Source organism: Uloborus diversus, chromosome 5, assembly GCF_026930045.1.
Source record: "Uloborus diversus isolate 005 chromosome 5, Udiv.v.3.1, whole genome shotgun sequence".
NCBI lineage: Eukaryota > Metazoa > Arthropoda > Arachnida > Araneae > Uloboridae > Uloborus > Uloborus diversus.
Genome location: NC_072735.1, coordinates 137,664,258 through 137,691,529, shown reverse-complemented (window position 1 = coordinate 137,691,529; position 27,272 = coordinate 137,664,258). Strand labels below are relative to the sequence as shown.

Here is a 27,272-nt window from a genome sequence, read left to right as displayed (position 1 = left end):
CCTTTCCCCACACATTATTTATCACATAATATGCAAACAAACAATGTTGCATCTACATGATGTCAAACAACTTAGTATTCAATATACTTTGTGGTTTGTTTTTTTAATCGAAGGCATTCATGAAGTAATGAAAACCAATTCTGAGCATTCTAAACTGCTGATTTTGCTCAAATTATTGGTTTTAAAAATGATACCTTTAGCAGTTTAGTTATATAAATGGCTAGAAGTTTTCTAAAATTCTTTCATTAGTTCACAAGAAAAACTGATTGTTGTGTTAGAAAAAAATATGGCTTCTCACAATTCCAAGCCTGAAAAGTAGAATTGAAGGGCTCAGGGCAGAAATGTGGCAAGCCACAAGGAGTGACTTTTCAATCAAAATTTTTGTTTCTCATAACTAAGCTTGAAATAAACATGACAACGGATTATGACATTTCGAAAAAAACATATCTGTTTTTAGTATGGCAGAATATAGAATGTATAATACCTTTGAAAAATTCTACAAACAATTTTTATAAAATTCACATCAATGGCATATCACATTCTTCTCCCGAACCCTTCAATTATCCTTTAGTGGTTCAAGTACAGTAGAACATTGAATCTTGAACAAATTTGTAGCTTTAAGAAAAAAGTTTCATGTTCTCATAGATACTTTTGATGGTAAGAATGTAACTATGAATACCCAAAACTTTTGCTTTTTGTTTTGATTAAATGTATAGTAAAATGTGGTAACTTAACAAACACCACTGCAGCTGAACTATCATGATTAAGTGTTAGATTGATCAAACTTTATTCAAACAACACACATGCTTGAAACAAAAGGCAGTGGACCAAGTTTTTGTTAAAGAAATAATGTGAAATATTGTTTTGATTTTTTTTTTTTTTTTTTCTGTTTTTTGAACAATGCTATCTAATTTTGCTGCAACATAGGATAAAAATTTGCTTTCAAATTTCATAAGGGCGTTTTATTTTTGATTCATAATATTGTGTGGTATACAATAAGTTCAATTTTTTCTATTTAAATTCTTAGCATGTATCTAGCATGTTTTATTAAATTAATGTCTCTGTTATAGAGAGCATGCTCCTTCAATCATATTTATGGACGAAATTGACTCGATAGGATCATCCAGAATTGATGCTGGTTCTGGTGGCGATAGTGAAGTTCAAAGGACCATGCTTGAACTCTTAAACCAGTTGGATGGCTTTGAAGCAACCAAGAACATAAAAGTAAATATTGTAAAGATAACTATGACATAACCAGAAGATTGAGTCAGTGTCTCACAAAAAACACTGGGCTTGCATATGCTTTGCTAAGTTATTAGTAACAATATTGTAATTTTGTTAATAATTCATTAATCTTAATGAAATGTTTAATGATACATAGACTGATTTGGTGTCCGAATGCACCAGAACTCCATTCTGATATTGCTTTTCAGCATTGGAAAATTTATCAATTCACCACTCATATATATGAGGTTGGTTTGAAAAGTCTGTGACTTTCAAGTGATATGAATGATCAAAATACCAAAATGCAGTTTATTTTTCAACATAATCTCCTTTCGCAGCCAACGATGTTCCAACTTTTCTAACCCTTCCAAAAAAATATGTCTGAAGTTTGTGGCATTAATGATCTCATCATTTGAATAAAATCTCCTTACACTTTAAATTTGGAAACATAAAAAAGTCACTGGGGGCCAAGTAAGTGGAGTATAGTGGATGAAGAACCAGTTTAAAGCATAATTCAAGCAATTTCGTGCTTGCAATTGCAGATGTGTGAGTTGGCGCATTATCGTAATGGAACAGCACTTTTTCCTGGACAAATTGTTTTTTTCTCTTAATTTTGCATTAAAACTGTCAAATAAATTAACATAATACTGTCACGTGATTTTTTTCCTTTTTCAAGATAGTCAATGTGGATTATGCCCTTTGAATCCCAGAAAACGGAGGCCATAACCTTTCTGGCAGCTGGAACTGTTTTTGCCTTTTTCAGAGCAGTTTCTGAAGAAGTCCACTGTTTTGCCTGTTCTTTCGTTTCTGGTGTGTAGTAATGTATCCAAGTTTCATTCATTGTCACATAGCGTCATAAAAAATCACTTGGATTACACTGGAATTTGTCTAAACACTGCTTTGACATTGTTACACGATTCTGATTTTGATTGACTGTCAGCACACGTGGCACCCATCTTGCTGATAACTTTTTCATTCACAAATGTTAGTGCAAAATGTTGCATACAGGTTCAGATGATATGTTTACCATAAGAACTAAATCACGCACTTTCACACGGTGGTCTTCTAGCACGATATCATGGATTTTGTTAATTATTTCTTCGTTCGTGACTTCAATTGGACCTCCAGAACGTTCTGCGTCTGTTGCGCTCGTACGGCCACAACGAAATTCTGTAAGGCACTTGTGAATCATACCATGTGATGGAGCAGACTCACAATATTTTTTTCAACTTTTCTTCCATTTCGGAAATTGTTTTTCTGCGCAAAAAATAATGCTTTATCAACACATGAAATTGTTTTTTCTCCATAACAAAAACAAACTTGTCTGCCGTTTTCTTCCGATGCCAATAAAACGCAACACAAATTAAATATTGTCTGCAAATTTCACGGGTATTGCCAAATATAACTATAAAACATAATTAAACTGCATTTTGGTATTTATTTTGATTTTTTCATTTAAAAGTCACAGACTTATCAAACCATTCTCATACAGACAGAGAGCTTGGTGTACGAACTAAAAAACTGTCCAGGAAAGTGCTATTTTATGCACAAAAAGAAGGTACATTTTTCTTGGAGGGAGAGATTGCTTTTTGATTGTTAGGGATTGGTTTTGAGTGTGTATTTTGGTTGGAGAAAATATATTATCAGAATTCTATTACTTTATTGATGTCTAAACTTTATCAGTTATGTATTAAATGAGTAAAATTATTTCAGTTGAAAAAATAAAGACATAAGATTCTATCAATCCTTTAATATTTATTAAAGTGTATATTACTTGAGGAACAGAACAGAGGGATCCCTATGTAACTTTCTCCCTACACTAAGTAAGGGATGCTTTATGTAAATAACTCATGTAGATAAAGAGGTCAATGCAATTTTATAAATTGGAAGTATATTTATCTTCAGTTTTTTGCCATGCGCAGTGGAAGCTTTCCACTTACAGAAAAAGATATGCTATTCAGAGCACAAACTTTGTATTTGACAAAATTCCCAAGCACAACTGATTTACTTAAAATACACCGCCAGCTCAGTCATTCCATCCGAGGACTGCAGTTTCGTGCTTTTTAGCACTCATCAGCCCGGAATAAGAATCGCATGAGCTGGAGGCGAAAAATCTCTTAATGGAGCCAAGAAAGCCAAACAAACTGGTAGCTAATGCAGAATTAGCAAACCAGATGAGCGACCGCAGCAATGGTGCGGTCCAACTCGAAGATTGATGGCAAAGCTAAGGTATTTTGTAGTAAGTTACCGCCCTAAAGCCAGGGCTAAGCAGAAATACTTAAAATACGCCGCCAGCTCAGTCATTCCATCCGAGGACTGCAGTTTCGTGACTTTTAGCACTCATCAGCCCAGAATAGGAATCACATGAGCTGGAGGCGAAAAATCTCTTAAGGGAGCCAAGAGAGCCAAACAAACTGGTAGCTAATGCAGTCCTCGAATGGAATGACTGAGCTGGCAGTGTATTTTAAGTATTTCTGCCTTAGCCCTGGCTTTAGGGGGTAACTTACTACAAAATACCTTAGCTTTGCCATCAATCTTCGAGTTGGACCGCACCATTGCTGCGGTCGCTCATCTGGTTTGCTAATTCTGCATTAGCTACCAGTTTGCTTGGCTCCCTTAAGAGATTTTTCGCCTCCAGCTCATGTGATTCCTATTCCGGGCTGATGAGTGCTAAAAGGCACGAAACTGCAGTCCTCGAATGGAATGACTGAGCTGGCAGTGTATTCTAAGTATTTCTGTCTTAGCCCTGGCTTTAGGGCGGTAACTTACTACAAAATACCTCAGCTTTGCCATCAATCTTTGAGTTGAACCGCACCATTGCTGCGGTCGCTCATCTGGTTTGTTAATTCTGCATTAGCTACCAGTTTGTTTGGCTCTCTTAAGAGATTTTTCGCCTCCAGCTCATGTGATTCCTATTCTGGGCTGATGAGTGCTAAAAAGCACGAAACTGCAGTCCTCGGATGGAATGACTGAACTGGCGGTGTATTTTAAGTATTTCTGCCTTAGCCCTGGCTTTAGGGCAGTAACTTACTACAAAATACAGAACTGATTTGCTTCCAACTATAAATAACAGGAATGCAATTTGGAAAATATTCAAATTGAAAGGATCTGCTTTTCTAAAAAATTGTGTGCATTTAGATAAAATGTACTTAAGCATAATCTTCCAATTTGTGTAAATCTTTCTTCCTATAGTATCTATCTTGTTATCTTGAAAATTTAATTTGATATAAAGTGTAATTAATATTGAATTGTTTTCTATTTTACCTTAGGTAATCATGGCAACTAACAGAATTGACATTTTAGATCCAGCTTTACTTAGACCAGGTAGAATTGACAGAAAAATAGAATTCCCACCCCCTAATGAAGAGGTAAATACCATTTGTTCAATTAAGAATTTGATTAATCTTAAATTTCCACGACAGAACTAAAGAATGAAAAATCAACTACGAGGGTCAGTCGGAAAGTTTAATTGCACTGCTCAAGAAAACAAAAAAAGGATTTAAATTTTACAATAACTTAATTGTTATTTTAAAGTTCCATTCAAAATCTACTTTTTAACGTAACCACATCCGTTATTTAAGCAATTGGGCTTTCAATGCCTTCTTCTAATATCCGATAACTATTGCTGGGTTGCAGCTTTCACTTCATCATCCGAATAGTATCATCGCTTTGAAAGTTCTTGTTTTATGGGACCAAAAATATCGAAGTCAGGAGGTGAAAGGTTAGGGTGGCTTGGGAAGGCGGATCCCACACTTCCCACCTAAACTTGATCTTCCCGTGCGCTCAGCGTCGTCAATATCTGTAGTCCATTCTCAAACATGTTGCACCATTTCACGATAGCTTGACGTGACATTTTATTTTCACCATGAACTTCATGCTACTGTCCATAAATTTCAGTGCAGTTGTGCATTTTTTTACCCACAAAATTGAATCATTGCACGCATTTCCAATCTGGACGCTATTTGCAGCTGTCGAGATATGTTTGAGACTGATTATCAGAAAAACTGAACTTGTCTTGGGAAAGCCACTATGTCACTCGATAAAGGTACATGTCTGAAGTATTACCACAGAATTTCATCAAAATTGTCTTAGACGGAACAGATTTACAAAGAAATGCAACTAACTTTCTGACTGACCTATGTATATGTTGTTGTCAACTACCTTCATTAGTGCAAATTGGACATTCTGAAGTTTAAAATAGTTTTTGTTACTAGGTCAACTTCTGCCCCCAACAAATATCTGAAATAAAAGTTGTTTTAAAAAGTTTAACCCTTTGCACCTGACTTATTATTTGCATGTCAAACATTATTTTATCTATTGGTATTCACTTTGGGGTAAAAAGCTCGTTGAAATAATGGCTGCAAATCTCTGTTGCACAGTGTTTTCCATTACTTTTTGACCAAAAATTTATGCATTTGAAATAATGTATGTGTTTAAAAGATGTATTGGGTATTTTTTACTAAGGAAATTCTCTGATATTGAAAAATTTTTCATAGGCTCGTCTGGATATTTTAAAAATCCATTCTCGAAAAATGAATTTAACACGAGGCATCAATTTGCGTAAAATAGCTGAAATGATGCCTGGAGCTTCTGGAGCTGAAGTAAAAGGAGTCTGTACAGAAGCTGGCATGTACGCCCTTCGAGAAAGGAGGGTTCATGTTACACAAGAAGATTTTGAGATGGCTGTTGCAAAGGTAAGTTACAGATGAATTATTTTGTATTAACAAAAAAAAAATTAAGTATGTATGCCGCTTAAACTTTGCCATTGACTTCTGAGATTATATTACTATTTTTAAAAAGCTTATTTGTAAAGAAATTAATTAAGCATTCTCTATTGTTCTCTGTATGGGGGGGGGGGGCTCTGTATCTCACAACAGTAGAGATCGAGAGAAAAAAAATGAGATTAAACAAACATTTTAAAAATTTTGTGATTTATTTTTTTCACTTTTAATATTTGTTACTCACAGTTCAGCTCCCCCCCCCTCCCGCTGTAATATTTCTTCATTCGTATGCTTAATATCTGTGAGCTACTCTAGAGCCTCGTAATGCCTGGATCCTGTGCTCACTATGTGTGTTTCATATTGTTATTTTTGTCTTTTCTTTAAACTTCCAGAAATGCATATCAAGTGCTTCTCTTAATCATGCTTATGCAGTATTAAGCAGGGGCAGCGATTTAAGACGTACAAGCAGCCCTTCCAAAATTTCTGCCACTGGTTCTGTGGCATTTGCAATTGTTTATAACAGAACTTTTGCAGGAAGCATAAGGAACCCTTTTTTTAGTAAACACTTTTTTTTCTTGATCTAAACATTATAACTCCGGAATATAGATCAATATTCTAGAGAAAATATTTGGTTGTTAGGACTGTTGTACTCTTTTTGAGTTCACATTCATCAAAAAACTTCCAAATTGTTTAGGAAATATTTTACGAATTTTGTAATTAAAAATTGATACTTTTTTCTCTGTCATAATTGTTTTTAAACATTTGTTCCAAATTGTCTATTATAGGTGATGCAAAAAGATGCTGAAAAGAACATGTCCATCAAAAAGCTGTGGAAATGAACAAGCACAGTTGTTCAAAAAGATTTTTATCTGTTACATTATAGCAAATTTCTCTCTCATCAACTTCTCATGTTTGGAACTCAACTGGTTTTACATATATTTATATACAAAAGTGTATTTAGGACAGAAAAAGCATTACTTCTTTGCAATATTTTTCATTTGTAACTATGGAGAAAAAAATAAAGTTTGCTAATTAAAAAAAAATGCATTTTTCATAGTGATACATCAAATTAAAGAAATCAATGCGATTGTTTACAATATATCGTTTTCTTTCTAGTCTACCTTCATAGACTTGTCTTTTTTCTTTGGAGGAAATATTATTTTGATATTGTTCATGGATGCACTTATGCTTCAAAATTACAGTTCTTTAATACATTCACAGGGCTGCCACTGGCGACTAAAAATGCGACTATTTTGAAGAGTTGCAGACTATGCCGACTATTTTAGTTTAAATTAAGACAAAAACGACTATTTTGTAAAAAAACTGCTACTATTTCAGCTTCAAAGTGACTAAAACGTTAAAAAAACATGAAACAACAGATGTAAAAAAAATGGAAATAGAAAAAAAATGATTCAGCTTCAAGTTTCACTGGAAGAAATTTTCTAATTTCAAACTTAAGTCTGGCCAAATAATGGAAAAGTGGGGGAAATGGGTTATGCCTTATTTATTGCCAAGGATAATTAACACAACCCTTTTTTTGTTTTCCTGGAGCAATAATTACCTCCTAAAGGGGAATATTTGTTTTGTTAGTTTTGGATTTTGCAGTTGGGACCTGTACCTTGTGCTTCTTGGTATGGAAGGAAGCAGTTTAGATTTCACAAACAAATTCACTTAATTTCATTTCAAAAAATGCTGCTTAAATAGGGAATCAAAGTTTAAAGGGGCAAAGGCAACGTTTTTCTGTCCTTAAAGTTACACTGGATCATAAACTTCTGGCAACTCTGCCATTTTTCTACTGAGTGAGTTTTGCAGCTGCAATATTCGGAAGATGTTATTTAATGAACATGGCGCATTCAGCCTTTTTATAATTACTATTTTTACTTTTTGTAATGCAAATAAAACTAAATTGTGTAAGTGTAAATACAGGCTAACGATTTGCTTTATCTGCAAAAGAGATAGTGAATTTAAAAGCAATGTTAAGCATTTTTTTTTTTTTGTGATTTAAGTGCCCGATGTACCATACGAAATACTGCAATGTGTTTTCAACACTTACTTGCTAATGTAATATATCTAACTTGTTTCACACTTAAGGGAAATGAAAAGTTTTGTTTGATGATTTTGTTAATTCATTTCATGTAAAATCGGACTTGGATCACTACTGATTTGAAGCATCACGAATAGATCAAATTCAAATTTCGCTAACTCCGAAATAATTCACCGTTTCGGACTTAGCGCTTTTTCCAGTGATTAATTCGCGATATGAGCATTTTTTCAAACATTGTCCGATTTCAGATTTAGGTTCCAACATATGCAAAATTTTCACATTTTTATCAAAATAATAAAAGAAATAAGATTGATATGAAAACATGTTGGGAACACTGTTTGTGTGTAACTGCAGAGAGCTCCTCTTGTCCAGGTGACTCTGCTTACATACCATGTTGCCGAGTTATCAAAGTGTATGCAACATGATTTAATATTAATACTATTTAAAAAATGATGGGAGACTATTTTAGATACTATCTTTCTTGTTTAGAGGACTATTTTGCAGACTATTTTGTTCTCCAAAAAATTACCAATTGTTACTTATCTCTTTAAAAGCCCAAATCCAGAATTTTTTGCTCTGAAGTTGAATTGTTAAGTTTTAATGGGCCCCTAAAGGTCAACGCTCGGCAGCAAAAACCGAGCGGATTTTTTAGGCATGGAAATGGGGTTGTTTCCTTCAGTCAAAAGTTCTACTTTTAGTCACTGAAATTGATAGAATGAGTAAAAAAAAACATGGACCCAGAAAATACTTTCCTTTTGCCAACAGTTATTTTTTAATTTTTTAAAATGTCAGATTTTGAAAACAAGGCATGGTCTTTATGACATCACAAATGATTCAATTTGTGGCGCATCTTTCCACCACGTTTCCACGTTATGATAATCAAGAAGCGAATTAAATATTGCGCTCTATGCTTGCTATCAACCATATTGTTGCCAATACACGTGAGTAAAGATGCAACTTAAATATTTTGCTCTGTAAATGGCAACACTGAATGGCATTTCATCATTTGTGATGTCACACGACAGAAGCGTAAAGAATGAAAGCGCACCAATTTAAGTAATTTAAAAACATTAAACTTAAAAAATGGTCAGATCCTATATTTTTAAGCATGCTCTTTCAGAAAAAAACTTTTAAAATTTTGGAAACGACCCCATTGCTATTAGCCACAATTGTTGCCAAAAACAAATTGTCTCCAAACTCTTTATGTATGAAGGATAGAATGTTCAAACTTTACAAAATAATTGCTAAATTTGTGGCAAGTTGGTGGCCACAAAGTCAATGAAGGTCACAAAAAAGTGGTATTTTTTGATGTTTTTTAGCATTTTTGAGGTCCAAAACAGATTGCACTATTCAGTTGTAACGGCTAAAGTACTGTCGCTTGAAAGGCAAGTATGTGCAGTTTTAAAAAATGCATAATTAACTGACGCAAGTTTAATACGCTTTTAGTTACATTCGGCCGAAATAGGGAAAATGTCACATTTTACTGATATTCAAGCTGTTGTAACTCCTTGCGCGAACAACATATTGAAATATTTTTTTTTGCCCTTGTCATGCCCTATTATTGGTCTTGCCAAAACAGTAAATTCCCATTGAGGCGGAATGCTATTAAGTTTTTTGAAAAAATAACTTGGCCTATTTTTTGTTGTCATGGCTTTTTGCTTCTTCATACTATTTGTCTGAATTACTGGTATTTTAATAATATAGTTTGCAATATGAATTGATATCTTATTATATTGTGACACATACCGTCGCCTCAAAGCAACAGTAAAGACATCTAATTCTAGGAATAACACTAAAATATCCTACTGTTGCACTGAAGGGACAATATACAGTGGCTCTCAAAGGTTTTGTACACTTTAAAATTTTTTAGTTAAACCAAAATAACGCGAAACTGAATTCAAATATGAAGTCCAATATTTTTTCACATCATTTCTATGTCATTCTAAATGAAACCCTGTAGTTTTTTCAAAATATTGACGGATCTTCTTTTTGAAATGGGTCAAAAAATGAAGAGACAGAGAAATAATACGCCACAAAAGTCATCTTATATTCATATATTTTCGAATAAATTAATGATTAAAATTATCATATGTTGGTTTTTTAATTATTTTTGCATTGTGTTGACCCTTAAGAGTCATTTGGCTTTAATTTTTTGTTGATTTATTCCTTAATATTGTGCTTAATACTTTACAATGGCTGGTATTTGTAAAAAACACCAACACCATTCGAAATTTGAATTTTTTCCTCACAGTGGGAGTTAAATTGGTTTTGAAATGTCTCTAAATTAGTTAATTTATTCCATTCTATAGTAAAGTTCTTGATAAAATGCTTTAAAGAAAAGAATCGGACCGAAAACAAGGCAAGAAAAGGCAACTGGCAAAGTTGACAAAGCATGATCGGAGATTTACAGTTAAAAAACTTATGAAAAATACACATTTGAGTGATGTAAAAGTTTCTACAGAGTTAAATGAAACATTTTACATTTAATTTTCACCTAAAATTGTTCGCCAAGTTCTCTGGTTAGCTGGATTAAATGGGACCTCTTCCCGCAGAAATTTCTTGTTCGTGCGAAAAATGGAATGCTTACGCTTTTTGTCCCCAAAAAAATGATAAATAAGCTCCAAAGTGTTTTGGAATAACGTCTTACTTACAGATGAAATTAAATTCAACATTTTTGGTTAAATTGTTGTATAATTGTCAATAGAAGAAAAAATGAGGAACTTGATCTTAAGAACTTTGTTGGATCAGTTTATCAGGACGGTGAAGGGGTTCTTGTCTGAGAGTGCATAACAGCATCAGGACTTGGTAGTTTAGAATTTTTTGATAAAATAATAAATCATTCTGTTCATTTAAATATTTTAAAAACCAATTTTAAACTCTTAGCCAAAAATTTGGTTTTCGGAAACAACTTTGTTTTTTATCAAGATAACGATAAGAAGCACACGGCTTTCAATGTTTGCGTCTAGTGCCTCAAAAATTGTCCTAAAGTTTAGAAAATACCCCTTCAATCTCCAGATTTGAACTTAAAGTAACATATTTAGAGAGATCTGGAGGATAGATTACGAAAATACGGCTTTGAAAGGAAAATAGAGCTAGAAACAGTAACCCTCTCGAAGTGTGGTTGAACATTTACTCAGAAATTGTGCAAAAAAAAGGAAGAAAAAAGAATGAAATTCATTCCCAGACGTTTGAAAGGTGTTGTTGATACCGCATGATATTCTACTACATAATTACTTAATAAAAAGTTAGATTATTCAATAATATATAGACATTTTTTAAAGTGTACAAAAACTTTTGTGAGATAAAATTTCTGGCACTTTTTGATTTTTAAAAAATTAAGTTTAAATATTTTTTTAAAAAATTTCATGTAGTTTTGTTGAAAATTGATCATAGATCTTATAATTAAATACCTATACCGAAATAATAATTCCAACCAATGGATAGGGTCCTGTTTCATTGAAAGTCGTAGGTGTACGAACACTTTTGGGAGCCACTGTATGATATTTTTGACATTTGTTTAATTTAACATAAACCTTAATAACATTTAAATTTTGTACCTATATTTTTTACCTAAATTAAGGTGCAAAGTGATTTAGTCAACATTTTCAATGTTATTATATTAAAAGTTATGATGTTGCATCAGCAACACGTCTATGACGCACTTACTTGTAAAAGACAAATGAAAAAGGTCAAAATTCCAGTTATTGAAATTAATAAAGAAGAATGTTCCATTGAAAGATTTAAAATATCAGATATCCAACTATACCATTCTATCAAACTTGAAAATAATGGTATGATATTCTGGAAGTATTTTGAAATTGGTTCAGGGAAAGAGATTATGTATTGCATTTTGAACTTTAACTACAGTTTTTAAATAATTCGCCTATTTTGCTCAGAAACAAAATCTGACAGAAATCAGAGCAAGAAATCTGTATTGTATTGGCCAGTTAATAGTTTTGTCCTGCGACAACAGTAGGGGAATGTGGGGCAAAGTGAAATGGTTAAGATGACTGAGTTTTTTCAAAATGAACAAATTGAACATTTGTTTTGAAAATTACAGTATACAAAGAAAGGACATTGTATTTATAATAAAACTTGCGTTGAAACAGTATTTTTTATTTTTGGCAGTTAATTTGAGTCTTCAAAAAAAAAGTGGAAATTTTTTTAAATTTTTTATGGGGCAAAGTGAAAAGTACAATATTTTTCTAATGAAATGTTTCCAATTCGATTATAAAACATATTTTTGATCAAAAGAATCAATAAATAAAAGGTTGAATGAATAAATGAAAAGATAATGAAACAATAAAAAAGTAATTAAATGAATAAATTAACATACGAAGGAAAATAAATGAGCGAGTAAGAAGAAAATAAGTGAATGAATGAATAAATATATAAGTGAATAACACTAAGTGAAGGAATATAAATGAATTAATTAATAAACGAAAACGAAAGTGATTTATATTAAATGATTGAATGAGTAAAGGAAACAAACTATTTCACTTTGCACAATTGATTAATTGTACAATTTATTTAAAATACAAATAAGCATAATATCAACTAAATTAATATTGCATTGAAGAGTAAGAGGTCTCAATTAATAGTTAAAATGTTAAAAACAAGAACTTATATCATTTTATAGTAACAAAAATAATTTTTGACTTGCAATAAAATATATGAGTACCATTTTTTAAAAAATTGCCTACATTACCAAATGCTTTTACCTTCGGCGGTATTTATATCCCGACTGGAATAGACTACATATGGTACTACATAGTTAAAATAAAACCAGATAGGTGATGGAGCTAAAAGCAGAGTAAATATTTCACCAGTTCGCTTTGCCCCATGTTCCCCTACTTGCACATTTGAAACTGCCGATGAATTATTAATACAGCAAAAGGCGAGTACAAAATTTCTAAACTTTTCTCAGGAATGGATAAAGCTAAAAATATAATTGTAAAAAGAATGGAGAATATTACAAATAAAAACAGCTATCCAATTATCAACTCTTCTGTAAGTGCTACTACATAGAGTAGTTATGCAATGTTTTCAAGTCAATTGTCACAATATGGATTAGTACTAAAGCCAAAAAAAAAAAAGTCACGTGGCTAAATCAAAAGCAATTTCTTCTTGAGTGCTTCAACAAAGAAAAGAAATGTACAGGTCATAATGTTGTAAAAATGGTGACATGTTTAATTGTTCAGGATAAGAAAAAGTTTAGGCCAGAAGAATATTTAACACAAGAACAGGTTTATGTCCTAACAGGTTATGTCCAAAATGAAACGGACGGCTAAATATTTTGATGCTGAAATGGATGACGATGATGAGCTTTTACACAGTTGAAGGAAATGAAATTGCTGAGAAAGAAAATATCAGGGACAAAATCCAACTTTTTGCAGAAGCAAAAAACTTATTATTTCTCCATTCATTTTATGACTAATAAAAATACCTAAAATGCACCTAAATATAAAAGTTGTTAAAGTTTAAATTGAAATGAATATCAAATTTGTCACGAAACATGAAAATAAAAAAAATAGCAGTTTAGGCAAATAGTATGAAGAAGCAAAAAACCATGACGCGGAATAGTCATTTTTTCTATCTTCTTTTTTTAAATCTTGAAACACTGGAAATTTACAATTTCTATAGTATTATTGTTCTGATATTCAAGATTTATTTATGATGTAGTGGTAAGAACAGAAAAGTCAAAAAATGAAAAAAGAATTTCGTTTTGCCGCGAATTATGTTATAGAAGTCAATAAGATGTAAAACACCAATTTATTTTACATTCACTTCTTATGAAAATGTTAAAAATGTAATTGTTGAAATAAGTAGCTTTAAGAAGGAAAAACAGCCTTGAGAACAAAAAATTGTCTGGTACTGATCCATTTAAAGTGCCATGCTCAAAACACATTCAGGAGTCTTAGATGGAACTATATGTTTGATTTAAAAAAAAAGAGTTTTCAATAAATTAACGTTGAAAATGTTGACTAAATCACTTTGTACTTAAATATACAAAATTTAAATGTTATTAATGTGTTATGTTAAATTAAATGAATATTGAAAATATCATGTGTTACAAAACAATAAAATATCAATTTATATTGCAAACTATATTATTAAAGTACAGTAATAATTCAGGCAAATAGTATGAAGAAGCAAAAAGCCATGACGACAAAAATGGGCAAAGTTAGTAATTTTTTTTTTTTTTTTCCATTTTATAAAGCATTTTGCCTCAATGGAATTTACTGATTTGGTAAGACCAATAATAGGGCATGACAAGGGCAAAAAAAATATTTCAATATGTTGTTCGTGCAAGGAGTTACGACAGTTTGAATATCAGTAAAATGTGACATTTTCCCTATTTTGGCATTAAAAGCACATTAAACTTGCTTCAGTTAATTATGCATTTTTTTAAAAATGCATATACTTACCTTTCAAGCGACAGTACTTTTGCCGTGGCAACTGAAAGGTGCAATCTGTTTTGGACCTCAAAAATGCTAAAAAACATCAAAAATACCACTTTTTTTGACGTTCATTGACCTTTCGGCAACAACTTGCCTTAAATTTAACCTTCATTTTGTAAAGTTTGAACCTTCTATCCTTCATACATAAAAAGAATTTGGAGGCAAATTGTTCTCGGCAACAATTGTGGCTCATAGCAATTTCCATGTTTTAAAAATCCACTCCGTTTTTGCTGCCGCACGTTGACCTTTAGGGGCCCATAAAAACTGAACAACTCAACTTCAGAACAAAAAATTCTAGTTTTGCACTTTAAAAAAGATAATTGGTAATTTTTTGGAGGTAATCTGAAATGGCATGAATCACCTCATAATGCTAGGCGTGAGTTTCTTTTATTCTTAACTAGCAAAAATACCCGGCGGTGCCTGGGTCAGAAATAAATGTAAGAAACAATCGCTACTTCCTTTCGTTTTCTGTTTTAACTGAAAGAACTCAAAACATATCACTTTGAAGTCATTAAAAATCGAGCTTCTTCCTTACCCATTAAAGTAAAATAGCAATAAGTATAAAGAAAGAACGAATATTCATTTAGAAACGAAAGCACGAATTTAAGCAAGTAAAAAATTTGAAGAATTTCTAAAATATGAACTAACAAAAACAAAGATCACCGAAAAAACCTTGCGCTTTATTTAATTAAATAGTGCACACGCAAAAGAAAAAAAAAGCTCTATACTATGTTTCTTTAAGGATGCAAAAAGTAGAGTTTCCAAATGTTTAAACGATTTTAAACTCATGTCTGCTCCGGAGAAGCCTTGATTCAAAAATTTCATTATGATTACTTTTATTATTGCTGTTGTTAGGCAACGAATTTTTGTAACAATGGGTTTTATATTCGCAACTTCAAAGCTTGAATAAGCTACCTTGCGGTGATTACCAATACTAAATAAAAGGTAAAACATTCCATTTCACGAGTTTTCTTTGGGGTGAATTTCCGGCTTCAAGCAGTTTGTGGTGTAATTTAATTTCAGAAGAATAAACGTCAAAGCAAGTTATAAGTTATGGCATTTGTTTGTTTCACCTTTTTTCATCCGCCATTAGACAAAGACTGCTGCGCCCCCTATAATTTATTGGAGTTGCGAATTTAATTATTTAATAGGGAAATGATATGAAATTTACTGTTTTCCAGCATAACTTTTTACAACTAAGTTTTTAAGGAATAAATTACAGCCTAAGTTGCTCCCTCATAATGTATCTATCTATGGTGAAAAAATGGTTAAAATCCCTCCGGTAGTTTTGAAGTTCACCCCGGACATCCGGTCAGAGCTTAGACCTTTATGTATAAAGATGAGGATGCAACTCCTAAGAAAGCAATAAATGTCATGCTTGCTCCAGAGAGGCCTTGATTCAAAATTTACATTATGATTACTTTTAATATTGCTGTTGTTAGGCAACGAATTTTCAAAACAGTGGGTTTATTCTTTGATCATTTGATGTTGAAATTACATGACATTTACTGTTTTCGATCACGATCACGACCTTATTAGACTAAGTTTTTTAGCAATAAATTATAGCCTAAGTTGTTCCCCGATTATGTAGCTATCTATGGTGAAAAAATGGTTAAAATCCCTCCAGTAGTTTTGAAGTTTACCCCGGACATCCGGACAGAGAGATTAGCCCTTTATATATAAAGATGAGGATGCAATTCCTAAGAAAGCAATGTTCTTCTTGCTCCAGAGTAGCCTTGATTCAAAATTTACATTATGAGTACTTTTAATATTGCTGTTGTTAGGCAACGAATTTTCAAAACAATGTGTTTAATCTTTAATGTGGAAATTACATGATATTTACTGTTTTCGATCACGACGTTCTTAAACTAAGTTTTTTAGCGATAAATTATAGCCTAAGTTGTTCCCCGATTATGTAGCTATCTATGGTGAAAAAATGGTTAAAATCCCTCCAGTAGTTTTGAAGTTTACCCCGGAAATCCGGACAGAGATTAGCCCTTTATGTATAAAGATTATGTCTCCTCTTATTGTTACATTGAAATCTCACTCAACAAAATTCAATTTTCCTGCAGTTTTTAGGAACCAAAACCTCCCACTTAACATTTTGATCATGGAAAAAGACATCACTTGCCAATCTCAAAAAAGGGAAAAATAGGAGAACCAAACGAGTGCTAGTAGAAAATTGATAGTTTTAAAAATAAATAATAGAAAAATTATTCATAAGATGTATCTTTTATTTTAAAAAAGACTTTGCTGTAACAAACATCTGGTTCCTTTGCTTCAACAGTCATTAGGATTTCCAAATTCTCCCTAATAAGATGAATGCAAAACTAGAAAAGCTCTGACATATTCCTAAGAAAAGCAGTTGAAAATCTGGGTGCAGATGGCAGATTGAACACTAAAGCAGAAGAGCTGACATGCCTGGAACAATTACTCAGGATACTTTGCCTGTGTTGCATAGTGCAGTTTCATTTGCTATATCTCCATATCCTCTCATTTTGGGAAATGGAAGTAATCATTGACAATCAACACATTCATTATAATTAACCAAAAATCATTTATTACCTACATTTCAAATATAAATTCAAAAAACAAAAAATCTATATGTAAGAATCAAACATATCACAGCATATTATTCCTTCCTGCTTCGGCAGGGGAATTGGGAAATAAATGCTACTTTAAAAATGGATTCAGTGTTAGAGCTCTTCCTTATTCATCGCTGTCACTGTCTGATTCGCTGAGTTTCAGATCCTCACCTGAAAATATTCAAAACAGATTGAAACATGAATGCTGGAGATTCAATTTCAAACGTAAAAAGCAGTGTAACTTCATTTTTTTTTATAGTGAACTACAACTACATTTTTTTTTTAAAGAGCAAACACAAACTACTTTTGAAATGTAGTTGCTATTTCGCTACTCTTTTTTATAAAAAATAAATAAATAACATACACACACGCACACTGTTTGAGGATTGAACAAAAAAATTTGAAAAGTTGCTCAGGTTAATAAATTAGCTCAGTAGAACATGGAATATTACTTAGAATTATCTTTTGTTTTTTGAACAATTTTCGCTGCAAGAAAGAATTAAAAAGTGGAAAAATTCAAATTTTTAAAATTTGGCTGTTTGAAATATGTAAATAGAAGCAGTACATTAATTTGATTTAAATTTTACATTGGAATGAAATCCATATACATAAAATTGATTTGATGAGGAAAACATCTTTTAAACACAGGAGAAAAACTTGAATATTCTATATTGGAATTAATTTTATAGAAACTTATATTTTCTAGGATCTAATTAATCAATTTTGAACTTCAAGCTAGGTGTCTGGATCTGCACACCATGCCCTTTCTTGCACCTAGCAACAGAAGATAATTAATCACTCTTGCTAAGTAATTTGTAAGAGCATCTCAAACAGATGTTCCCAATCAATTATCAGTTTCATCAAATAAACATGCAATCAAACAGAGGTCTGTCGTATGTATCATTGTAAAACCATGCAGTAATCAAGTATATCAGCAATTCAAACTATCATTTAACATCACCAGTTATGTGAAATTTTTGCTAGAAATCAAAATTTTTAAGTGAGAAGGAAATAGAATTTCAGAAAAACTACTTTTACATGCGCTTTATCACTGTTGACTAATTTACACCAGATTTATAGAAAATCATTTGAATGATCTTAGCCACATGTGTGCACAAACAGTTTTCAATTAAGATTAAATATTATTTCTCATGTTGTGAAATTTTGAGAGCAAAAATGAAATAAAACAACTAAAGCTAACTTTGAGAGATGAGAATTATTATTTATAGAATTAAAAATAAACAGAATTGTAATATTCCTTCCAAGTTAGTTTCTGCAGGAGTTAAATTATCAAATACTTACTCAGTTGACTAAACTTTGGCATACTGGGCAAGGAATTAACAGATGGCATGCTTAGAGCACTGGATGATGTGGAAGTACTTTCCTTTTTATGACAAGGAGAACTTGACAAACCATTTGTTATGTTTCCTGTAAAAAATAATGTATTTTAGAGAAATGAGCTAGATCAAGAGATACAGATGAACATCCTTATCATGAAGTCGTCAACCTGCTAACTATTTGTTAAGCACAAAAAAAACTTAAATTTAACTCTTACTAAGCTTATCATACAAAAGCTTATTAATTGAAATAAATTTATAATTTAATATACAACTACAGTCAAATTTGCTTTTAACGAGGAAATTGGAAACATTGGGTTGGTAATGTTAAGTCTATGGGAGAAATACTCGGCTTTTAATCGCAAATGGTAATTCTTAAATCCTTAAAACAAGTGATGACGATTTTTTTTTTTTTTTGAGCAATCACGATTGCTTATTGTTCTCATTTGACAGTCCTTGACGTTACGATTCCTTTTTCAGCTTGGACCAGGGCTGCAGCACCACCGTCCACCGGCGGCGACACGGCTGGTCCTGAGCACTGTCCACCGGAATCCACTTTTACTGGGCGGTGGCGTCCATGTCCTACACATGCATGCTCATACACACTCCCCTACGTGCGCACGCCTTTACACACATACACACGCCTACGTGCACACACGCAAGCCTACACACACAACTATCCACACGTAACCACTCAGGAGGAGGGACATGCTTGGGGGGGGGAGGCATTTCTAGAAACAATAACTCTAATCAGTAGGGTCTTGTCGCAACTCGTGATTGCGAAAAACATAATTTGAATTGAAAGTTTCGGAATTCAAATTAGAGTTAATTGAGGGAAGTGGGTCACATTTTAATATTTTTAAATTTGTTTGTAGTTAGAGAAGCATTGAAAAATTACATAATTTGTAGACATCAATGATATCTCTTCCGAAATACTTCTTTCCGATTATATTGCAGCTCAAATCCAAATGAAAGCAAAGAGGAAGCTGAACTACCACCAACATACGATGTCTTTTGATATGCAGAAAAGCTTCCACCATTTTTCGAACCCAGGGGTGAAAAGGACGATGTTTTGGCCAATGAATATTCCTCGAAAGATATCAATAATGCAAGACAAAGTCAATAAGCCAGTTCAAAGGAATTTACCAACTTTTTTGGCACTGTAGAGAAATTTAAAACGAACAAAGAAAATTTTAATGATTTTCCCCAGAAACCTGTTTTTTACTAGCTCTGGGTTGTAACGAACAAATTTCTCAGTCCCTTTGTGCTCGTTATAAGTGAGTTCGACTGTATTTATTAAGTTAATATTATCTTAGTACAGATATTAAATGAATGTAATCCATAAAGTAGCCCATAGTATTAAGTAGTATTTTACAGCGATTGTGTATACCAGATTTCAAACAAATTACATTCCTCCCCTTATTTTAATGGAAATAAGATTCTATTAGCAAATACTTTGAACTTTAAAAACAAAAAGAGAATTCGCATGAATTTCCTCATAATATGAAGAGCAGAAAAAAATATTTGTCTTTCTCTCCACGCATAGCAATTGATATTGAGAATATCAATATATACACATTGTTAGTATTACTTACGTTTTTTAGTTTTGTTCCTAGTGCATTACATAAAATAAATTCTCTTACATTAACTGTTAATTGTACAAAGCTACTGTAGTGTAAGTTGTTACACTGAGATCGTGTTTAAGTTTGTTAAGTACTTTTTTCCCCTGCACATTGTTTAACACTAGAAAGACTGAAATTTTCTGTATACCTAGAAAAACTGATGGCCCCTACCTATTTTTTGGGTGAATTCTTTTCAAAATTCTTCCTGAGTGAGTCCACATACCTGATGCACCATTGTATATGACTAAATACATTATTATTTTCAGCTTTTCTATCTTTACTTGCCAAAAGGTAGAACTAGTTTATCTTTCCAAGAGCAATGGGTGCGGTTTGGCTGGTAAGCAATCGGTACTGTTTATAGCATTTGGATATCCAACCGGTTGCATAAAGAGAAAGTCACTGGTTAAAGTAGAGTGAATAGCATTTGTTTTATGCTACAACAATTAGGTGAAAGGAAATATATATATATATATTTTTTTAATTGTGAAATTGCTTAGGGGCCACTGTGGCCCCTCCTGTCTTTCTAGGTATAAGGATCAGTATTTACAATTCTATGAGGCGAATCATTAAATGATTAAACAATCACTCAGTGACATATAATGAAAAGTCAGAAAGTTGCATTAAGCTCTGTTAGATATTAATCGAGTTATTGAACAACAAACTACGCAAAGGGCTACAAAGGCCCCTCCATCTTTCTAGTGTACATAAATCATAAAAACTTCTAGATAAATCTTATAGTGAAAAAAATTGGTACATAAAAATTTTTTTAACTAAGAATTTTATTGCTTGTTAAAAATTTATTTCTAAAGTATTGGTGATGCAAAAAAACTTCCAAATGGAAGTTCTTTCTGAGGGCGAGAGGGGTCTTCATTTTCATTTTACCTTGGCTGGGAGGATTAGTTGGAACTGTAGCTGGCATTTCTTCATTGTCACTTGAGCTAGAATCACTGGACTCTCCACTGCTGCTAGATTCACTAGAACTGCTGGAAGATAGCAAACCTACATCTGGAACTGAAAAGAAAAAATGGATAACCTGATTATTTTTACAAAAACATTTCCACTCTTTAGTTATAAGTCTTGAAGATAAATAGTAGTCTGCCTCAAAAAAACAAACAATTCAGTCTCCCACAAAAAATAAATTTTTTGTGGCAATTTGAGCTTCCGTAAAGTTTTATAAAATTTTAAGAGTCAGTCATAATTTTACACAACCAATTTTGTATAAAAGTTGGATTTAGTTAATTGCAATGAAATTTTTAGTTTCAACTTCATATTTTTGTAGAAACAAAGCTTGAATAAAAAAAACAAAAATGTGTTTTTAATTAATGTCCCCATTAATTAGCATCTGATTTCAAAAATTTTTATTGGTGACACTAAAAGTCGGCAATAGCTACTGAACAAAAAATGAATGAAGAAAATCAACTGACAAACAGAGGAGAATATGGTACCTAAGAAAACCTGTTGCCTATTACACATAAAATAACTGGTAATTCTTTATGAAAGAATATGTAATACATTAGAAGTTGTTCGCCTACAAAATTTGTTTAGTGTCGTTAAATTACAAACAAAAAATCGCATACATAACAGACCAACAACAAAGCAATGGTGCCAGTTACAATGCATGTATTTTTTCCTTTAAGCAGTTTTCATCTATGCAGTTCTGTAAAAATGACAATTTGTTCACAGCAATAGTTTTTTAAAATCTAAACTATAATTCATCTATATTCTCACTACAAAAATTAACTGATTTATTTATTTACTTATTTGTTTTACAACATAATTTTGAGCTTACCATTTTGCTTTAACATTTCCGAACGCAATAAAAACATTCTCTTATTTTTGTTGTTCCATAGAAACTTTTTGTTTCCTCTCATATTATTTTAGATAATGCAATAAATTAATAAGGCCCTTGTGACATTATACTATAATGCAAGTATCAAATTCTCACCGTTCCCTCTCAACCCATCTCCCCTACTAAATTCATTCATATGGAATCATCCTAACTTGGCTGCTTGCCAGATTCCCTGTCTTCCATGGGCAGACTCTAATTTGGATATTTCACCAAGTCCGAGACTCTGGATCTATGGGGGATTTAAACAGAACACCTTTTTAAGTGCCTAGGTTTAGACCCAAAGACTTAGGGAAGTATCCAAATTACTTTTGACTGCCAGAACTGTAATGAACTCTTATTAATTGAACTCAACCCCTCTTCTTTGTCTACTCGTTTATCATGGGCACAAATTACCTGGCTCGACATGCTCCTCGTCCATAGGAGAGATAATGGCAGTGGTTTGTTTTGGAGGAGTCAGTGCAAGGAAAGGCATGGAGGCAGAGCTGGTGCTGCCACCTGGACTCGGGTGACTGTTCGGAGGACTCCTGTGGAGTGGAGAGCACTTCTGAACAGGGGACGAGCGACCCGGGGGCTTCTGAGACCTGGAGGGAGACAGCTTGTGGTAAGACGGAGACTTCTTGCCATTGCTCCCGCATTCAATGGGGGTGTTAGAACGAATTTTACTGCTGCCCTCGGCTCTGGAATGAAATTTAAAACAGAGTTTAAAAAAGACAAATTAATAAATATACAGAGACACACAAAATCATTAGCAGAACACAATGGTGCTAGTGAAGGGCAGATCTAGCTCCTGATTTTGGAGGGGGTCATTTTCTAAAAGAGGAGGGCTGGGGCATTTCATTTTTAGACATTTCTTGATGATAATTTATAAAAAATGATATGAGTAATCTAATGCTGATCTACCTTGCAAACTATTTTTGAAATTTTCAAGCTGTGTCACAGACTGCTGACAAAAATTCCACGACTGATGGTATTAAGGGTAAGAAAGGCTGGTTCGAGACAATTTTTTGAAATATGAGTCCTCAAAATGTACCTTTAGGCAAACTCAGGTCACTTAAAGGAGAATCGGAAGTCACCTTTGTTGCAGGGACAATTATTGCATCCAGGCTGTTTAGGAATTTGTACATGTGTGAGCATTTATTTTCATACCTTGCACACATCCAGGGGAAAACTGAAATGATTGGTCTGATTGTGCCATGAAACATTCCCTATTATGCTAACTCTATAAATAGGGTATCGCAAGATGACTTTTTTCCTTGGTACAATAACAGAGTTGGTATGGATTTTGTTCCATCAAATAATGTCTCTTGAGTTAAATTTTAAAAAGAGGAGACTTGACTACACCAGTGGTATAATTACTTACATAAGTATATGCTAGCAGCAGATTTTGCTACTCAAAAGAAAGTCTTAGAATAGCATTTTATTTTTTTACATTCTACATTACATATTTATTGCTGTAACTTGGACAATTCTAGTCTTCATAACATAAAAAATAACAAAAGCCCTAAAGCATGTACAGGAGGTGAGCTTCCCATGCACATTAAGCTTTTGACTCAGCATCATATTTACAAAGTATTAAATACATGTATTTGTCTTTAATTTAAATAAAATTTATACAAATCTGAAGTACTTCATAAAAGACAAAAAGAATAGTCAAAAGATTGAATTTATGAAAGTAATAATCATTTTAAAATTTTATTGATAAAAAACACTCACAATAAAAATGTGTTGATAAAATACAAATATTTAACTAAACATTTGGTTGAATCTTTGAAATTGAGCAAAGAAGAAACATTTGGCATGGAAAAAAGAATTGATTCAGGTTTTTATTTTTATTTCTTAATGTACATTGTACATCCACGACATTTTTTTAGCAAGATAATTTTGGTAACTTTTCCAGCGATTAAAAGCAACACATAATCAAATAAGGTAAAAATAAAAAATGAGCAACACGATAATTTCAGAATATGAATATGAGGTTTGCAGAATGAATTTACCTTGTTTTTTTAAGTTGGACATTATAACTGAGCTTCTCTAACGTAATTTCCCCCGTTGTGTGATCAATAATAAGTACGCATTCCTTTTGATATGGCTTCTTGGAACCTTTAAATACAGTATTGGCAGTACCAGAACCCTAAAAAATGAAAAGCAAACAATTATTTTACAAATCACGTTAAAAACAGCTTGAAATTAATATCTGTTGGTTTTGAACAGTAGAATATAAATCATGGAGCCCCTTCACTAGTTATGATTTATGATCATTTTTCTGGCAAAAATTTGTTGGGTATTCTTTTGAAATGTTTGTTCCGAGTAGGTGTAAAGCTAGACTTGCCAGATTTCTGAAATGTGGAACTGGGACACCAGATTGTGCCCCTCCCTCGTCTCATGGGTACTCATAGGTGTAAACACCCTTGGCTGGATTTGGAGGGTAGGTCATTCTCAGTGCTAGGAATAAATGGTTACTAGTCATAAACCTAAACCAGGGGTAATAATAAATGACACAAACAAGCAGATAAATTTAAAGTAACTTAACACGTATTTTAAGTAACTTAAACACATATATAAGTAACTTAATACATATAACTTAAGAAGAAACACTGAATGAGGAACAAAAATTTGAACATTTACACATACTTTTTATTGGCTAACTACCAAACGGCACGAACTTGAGGGTCACAGATCCGGACGAAATTCTGGATTTAGGTCAATTCCCATTAGATATGAACCCTGGTAAAGCGGTTTGACTGCATAGATCCTAGTTTGGCTGCAGCGAGGGTCCAAAGTTGTTATTTGAGTCCAGAAAAGCAATGTTTTTTTCCTTTAAAATTTAACTTTTTTTACCCTTTTCTTGCATTTGCATTGCAGTATGAGCCAATTAATTGCATTCACAACACAGAATTAATCCCCCCCCCCTCTCCTTTGTACTGACAAGTGACGCAGAATGTCTTGAATGAGTACATATAGTCCCAAAGTTCCAAATTCAAATGAAAACGCCAATGCAATTCTCTGGAGTACTGCAAATCAGTGTGGTTCAGAAGGCAAAAACTTGAGAATCATGAATCTGGATAAATTTCTGGATTTAGGTCAAATCGTAATAGATATGAGGCTAGGTAAAATAGTTTGAGTGCATAGGCTTTAGTTCGGCACCAAGGAGGGTCTAAATTTGCTTGTTTGGCTCCGGAGCTGCAATAGCGTTTTCTTTGGGATTTGAAACTTTTGCACAATATTTATTCTCCTAACATCTGTCGCGTCTCTTGTTAGTACAACGTAGGGGCGTTGGAATTTATTCTATACGGTAAATGCATTCAGTTGAGCGATACTGCAATGCAATATCAAGAAAGTGAAAAAAGGTTTATTTCGAAGGAAAACCATTACTTTTCTGGAGGCAAACTAGAAATTTTGGACCCCCATTACGACTGAACTAGGGCCTATGCAGTCAAACGGCTTTACCTGGGATCATATCTAGTGGGAATTTAACTAAATCAAGAATTTCGTCCGGATCCGTGACCCTCAAGTTCGTGCCGTTTGGTAGTAAGTTTTTTTTTTTAGAAAGTCTTCTTTGGTTTTAATCTTCTCGTAAAAATCATCACAAGCTATTCTAATGTTAATTTTATTTGTTAATGCGACAAATGAGAAACTAATTATCCTAACAAATCCTTCACTGTTAATTATTTTTGAGCTTTTTTAGTCATCAATAATCAAGTTTATATTCTTCCGGGACATGAAGTAAACCGGTCGGGACACCGAGCTTTTGCCCGAAAACTGGGAAGTCTGGCAAGCGTATGTAAAGCTTTTGTAATGTTGAAGTCTTGATTACGAAAAAAAAAAAGGATTTGTTAAGAACAAGATTTCTACAAGTTGAAGTTGCCTTTGAAGGGCCAAGATGGTTGGATTAGTGAGCCACTTAACCTGATCTGATGCCTACAATTCATATAAAGCTTCATTTTATACTAAATATGATACTAAGAAAATAAAACTATGATACTAACTTAGTTTTACAAGTTTTGATGTACAGTTGAACTCTTAATACGACTATGGTTAATACAAAATTGCTGCTTAAACAAATAGTTTGGTTTGCTTTTGAATTAAGTTAAAAATGTCTTGCATATTATGTAGATGAAAACAAAAGTTTTGATTAAGACAAACAAAACTTTTGAACTCTTCATGGAAAAATTTCTCAAGGGAAAAGTTTCTTTTTCAGCAATTTTGCGTCATTGCAGAAAGTGCACCATGTATAATGAAACAAATGCTGAATATTTTTGATTAGAAAATCAAAAATCAACATGAGGTAGGTTTTCCAACTACTGGACTGATTATGAAAGCTCAAGCAGAAAATTTCACTAAGAAATGGGGTTACATAGATTTTGTAAAAACATAAATGTAATTATGTTTAAAATACACACATGCCCATTTTTCTTATTTACGTTTATTACGAATAATGGCTAATAAGAATAAATTTTTGAACTTTTGGCATTTTGCTTTAATCCAGTTCAACAGTATTTTTATAGTGGTAGGTACAGGGGACCCAGGAATGAAAAGTTTTTTTATTTTATTTTCATTAACTAGAGTTGTAAGGGAGCAGTGAAATATTATAGGACAATAGATATAGGATCTTTAGGATCAATGACTAATTTCTTTACATTTCTACTCCAAAATTTTGAAAAACAATAAAAAATATTTATTTGTGGTTCTGAACATTAAAATAAGACCTTTCAATAACTTCAGAGTGAAACATAACCTGTGCAAATGAGTGAACCGCAAGTTTAAATTTTTAACATGTCACAATCGGGATCCGATTTAGAACTTTTTGGGCAGCAGACCAGGCACATCTGTGGGGCCCCCCTTGACAGTGAAACCATGCACCTTTTTTGTTATTGCAAATGCAAAATGCTGGGGAGGGGCGGGGTTTGTAATCTACCTAAGTGAAATACTAGATAGTGAAAAATGGCTATTTCAATGTTAAACCCACACATTACTAATTGGTATACTTTTTTTATTACTCTTGATTTTGAAAACCATATTAAACAAATTATTTGATAAAGTTTTCTATATAGTTTGTATTTTTTAGAAGCTTAATGATAAATCAGACCCTGGTTTCAATAATGTTTACAATCCATTTATTGCTATAAATAAAAAGTCAGATAAAAAAAGAAAAAAAAACCATTCTGCTATTTTTTACTTTTCTAGAGTTTTTTCTCTGTTGTTGTTGTTAATTTCCTTTCTTGCAGAGAAATTTTATATACAGTGAATTCGTGCTAACTCGAAGTCTGATAACTTGAATACAGTAAAACCTGTCTACAACGATACTGTTGGGACCTAAAAAAAAATATTGTAATAGACAGATTATCGTTATAGACAGTTTGATTATTCATGCTGACATTTTGCTGGGGTCAAAAAAAAAAAACTGTTATAGACAGGTTTCACTGTATTAC

General features: G+C 32.6%; 2 protein-coding genes across 3 annotated transcripts in view; one reads left to right on the top strand and one right to left on the bottom strand.

The window, feature by feature from the left end:
* LOC129222718 (26S proteasome regulatory subunit 8) overlaps window positions 1-6,978 on the top strand; it is a 36,514-nt gene extending 29,536 nt beyond the window's left edge. For both annotated transcript variants that reach the window (XM_054857249.1, XM_054857248.1), the window contains exons 8-11: window positions 1,071-1,224; window positions 4,494-4,592; window positions 5,721-5,918; window positions 6,731-6,978. In XM_054857249.1, coding sequence (XP_054713224.1) covers window positions 1,071-1,224; window positions 4,494-4,592; window positions 5,721-5,918; window positions 6,731-6,784 — 505 coding nt within the window. In that variant the 3' untranslated portion in view covers window positions 6,785-6,978. The remainder of the gene's footprint in view (window positions 1-1,070; window positions 1,225-4,493; window positions 4,593-5,720; window positions 5,919-6,730) is intronic.
* A 10,009-nt stretch (window positions 6,979-16,987) lies between these two features.
* LOC129222007 (ELL-associated factor 1-like) overlaps window positions 16,988-27,272 on the bottom strand; it is an 86,665-nt gene continuing 76,380 nt past the window's right edge. Inside the window, exons 3-7 of the mRNA XM_054856423.1 lie at window positions 23,838-23,974; window positions 22,237-22,520; window positions 20,877-21,005; window positions 18,338-18,463; window positions 16,988-17,206 (exon numbers count right to left, since the gene is read on the bottom strand). Of these exons, the coding sequence (XP_054712398.1) occupies window positions 17,160-17,206; window positions 18,338-18,463; window positions 20,877-21,005; window positions 22,237-22,520; window positions 23,838-23,974 (723 nt within the window). The 3' untranslated portion in view covers window positions 16,988-17,159. The remainder of the gene's footprint in view (window positions 17,207-18,337; window positions 18,464-20,876; window positions 21,006-22,236; window positions 22,521-23,837; window positions 23,975-27,272) is intronic.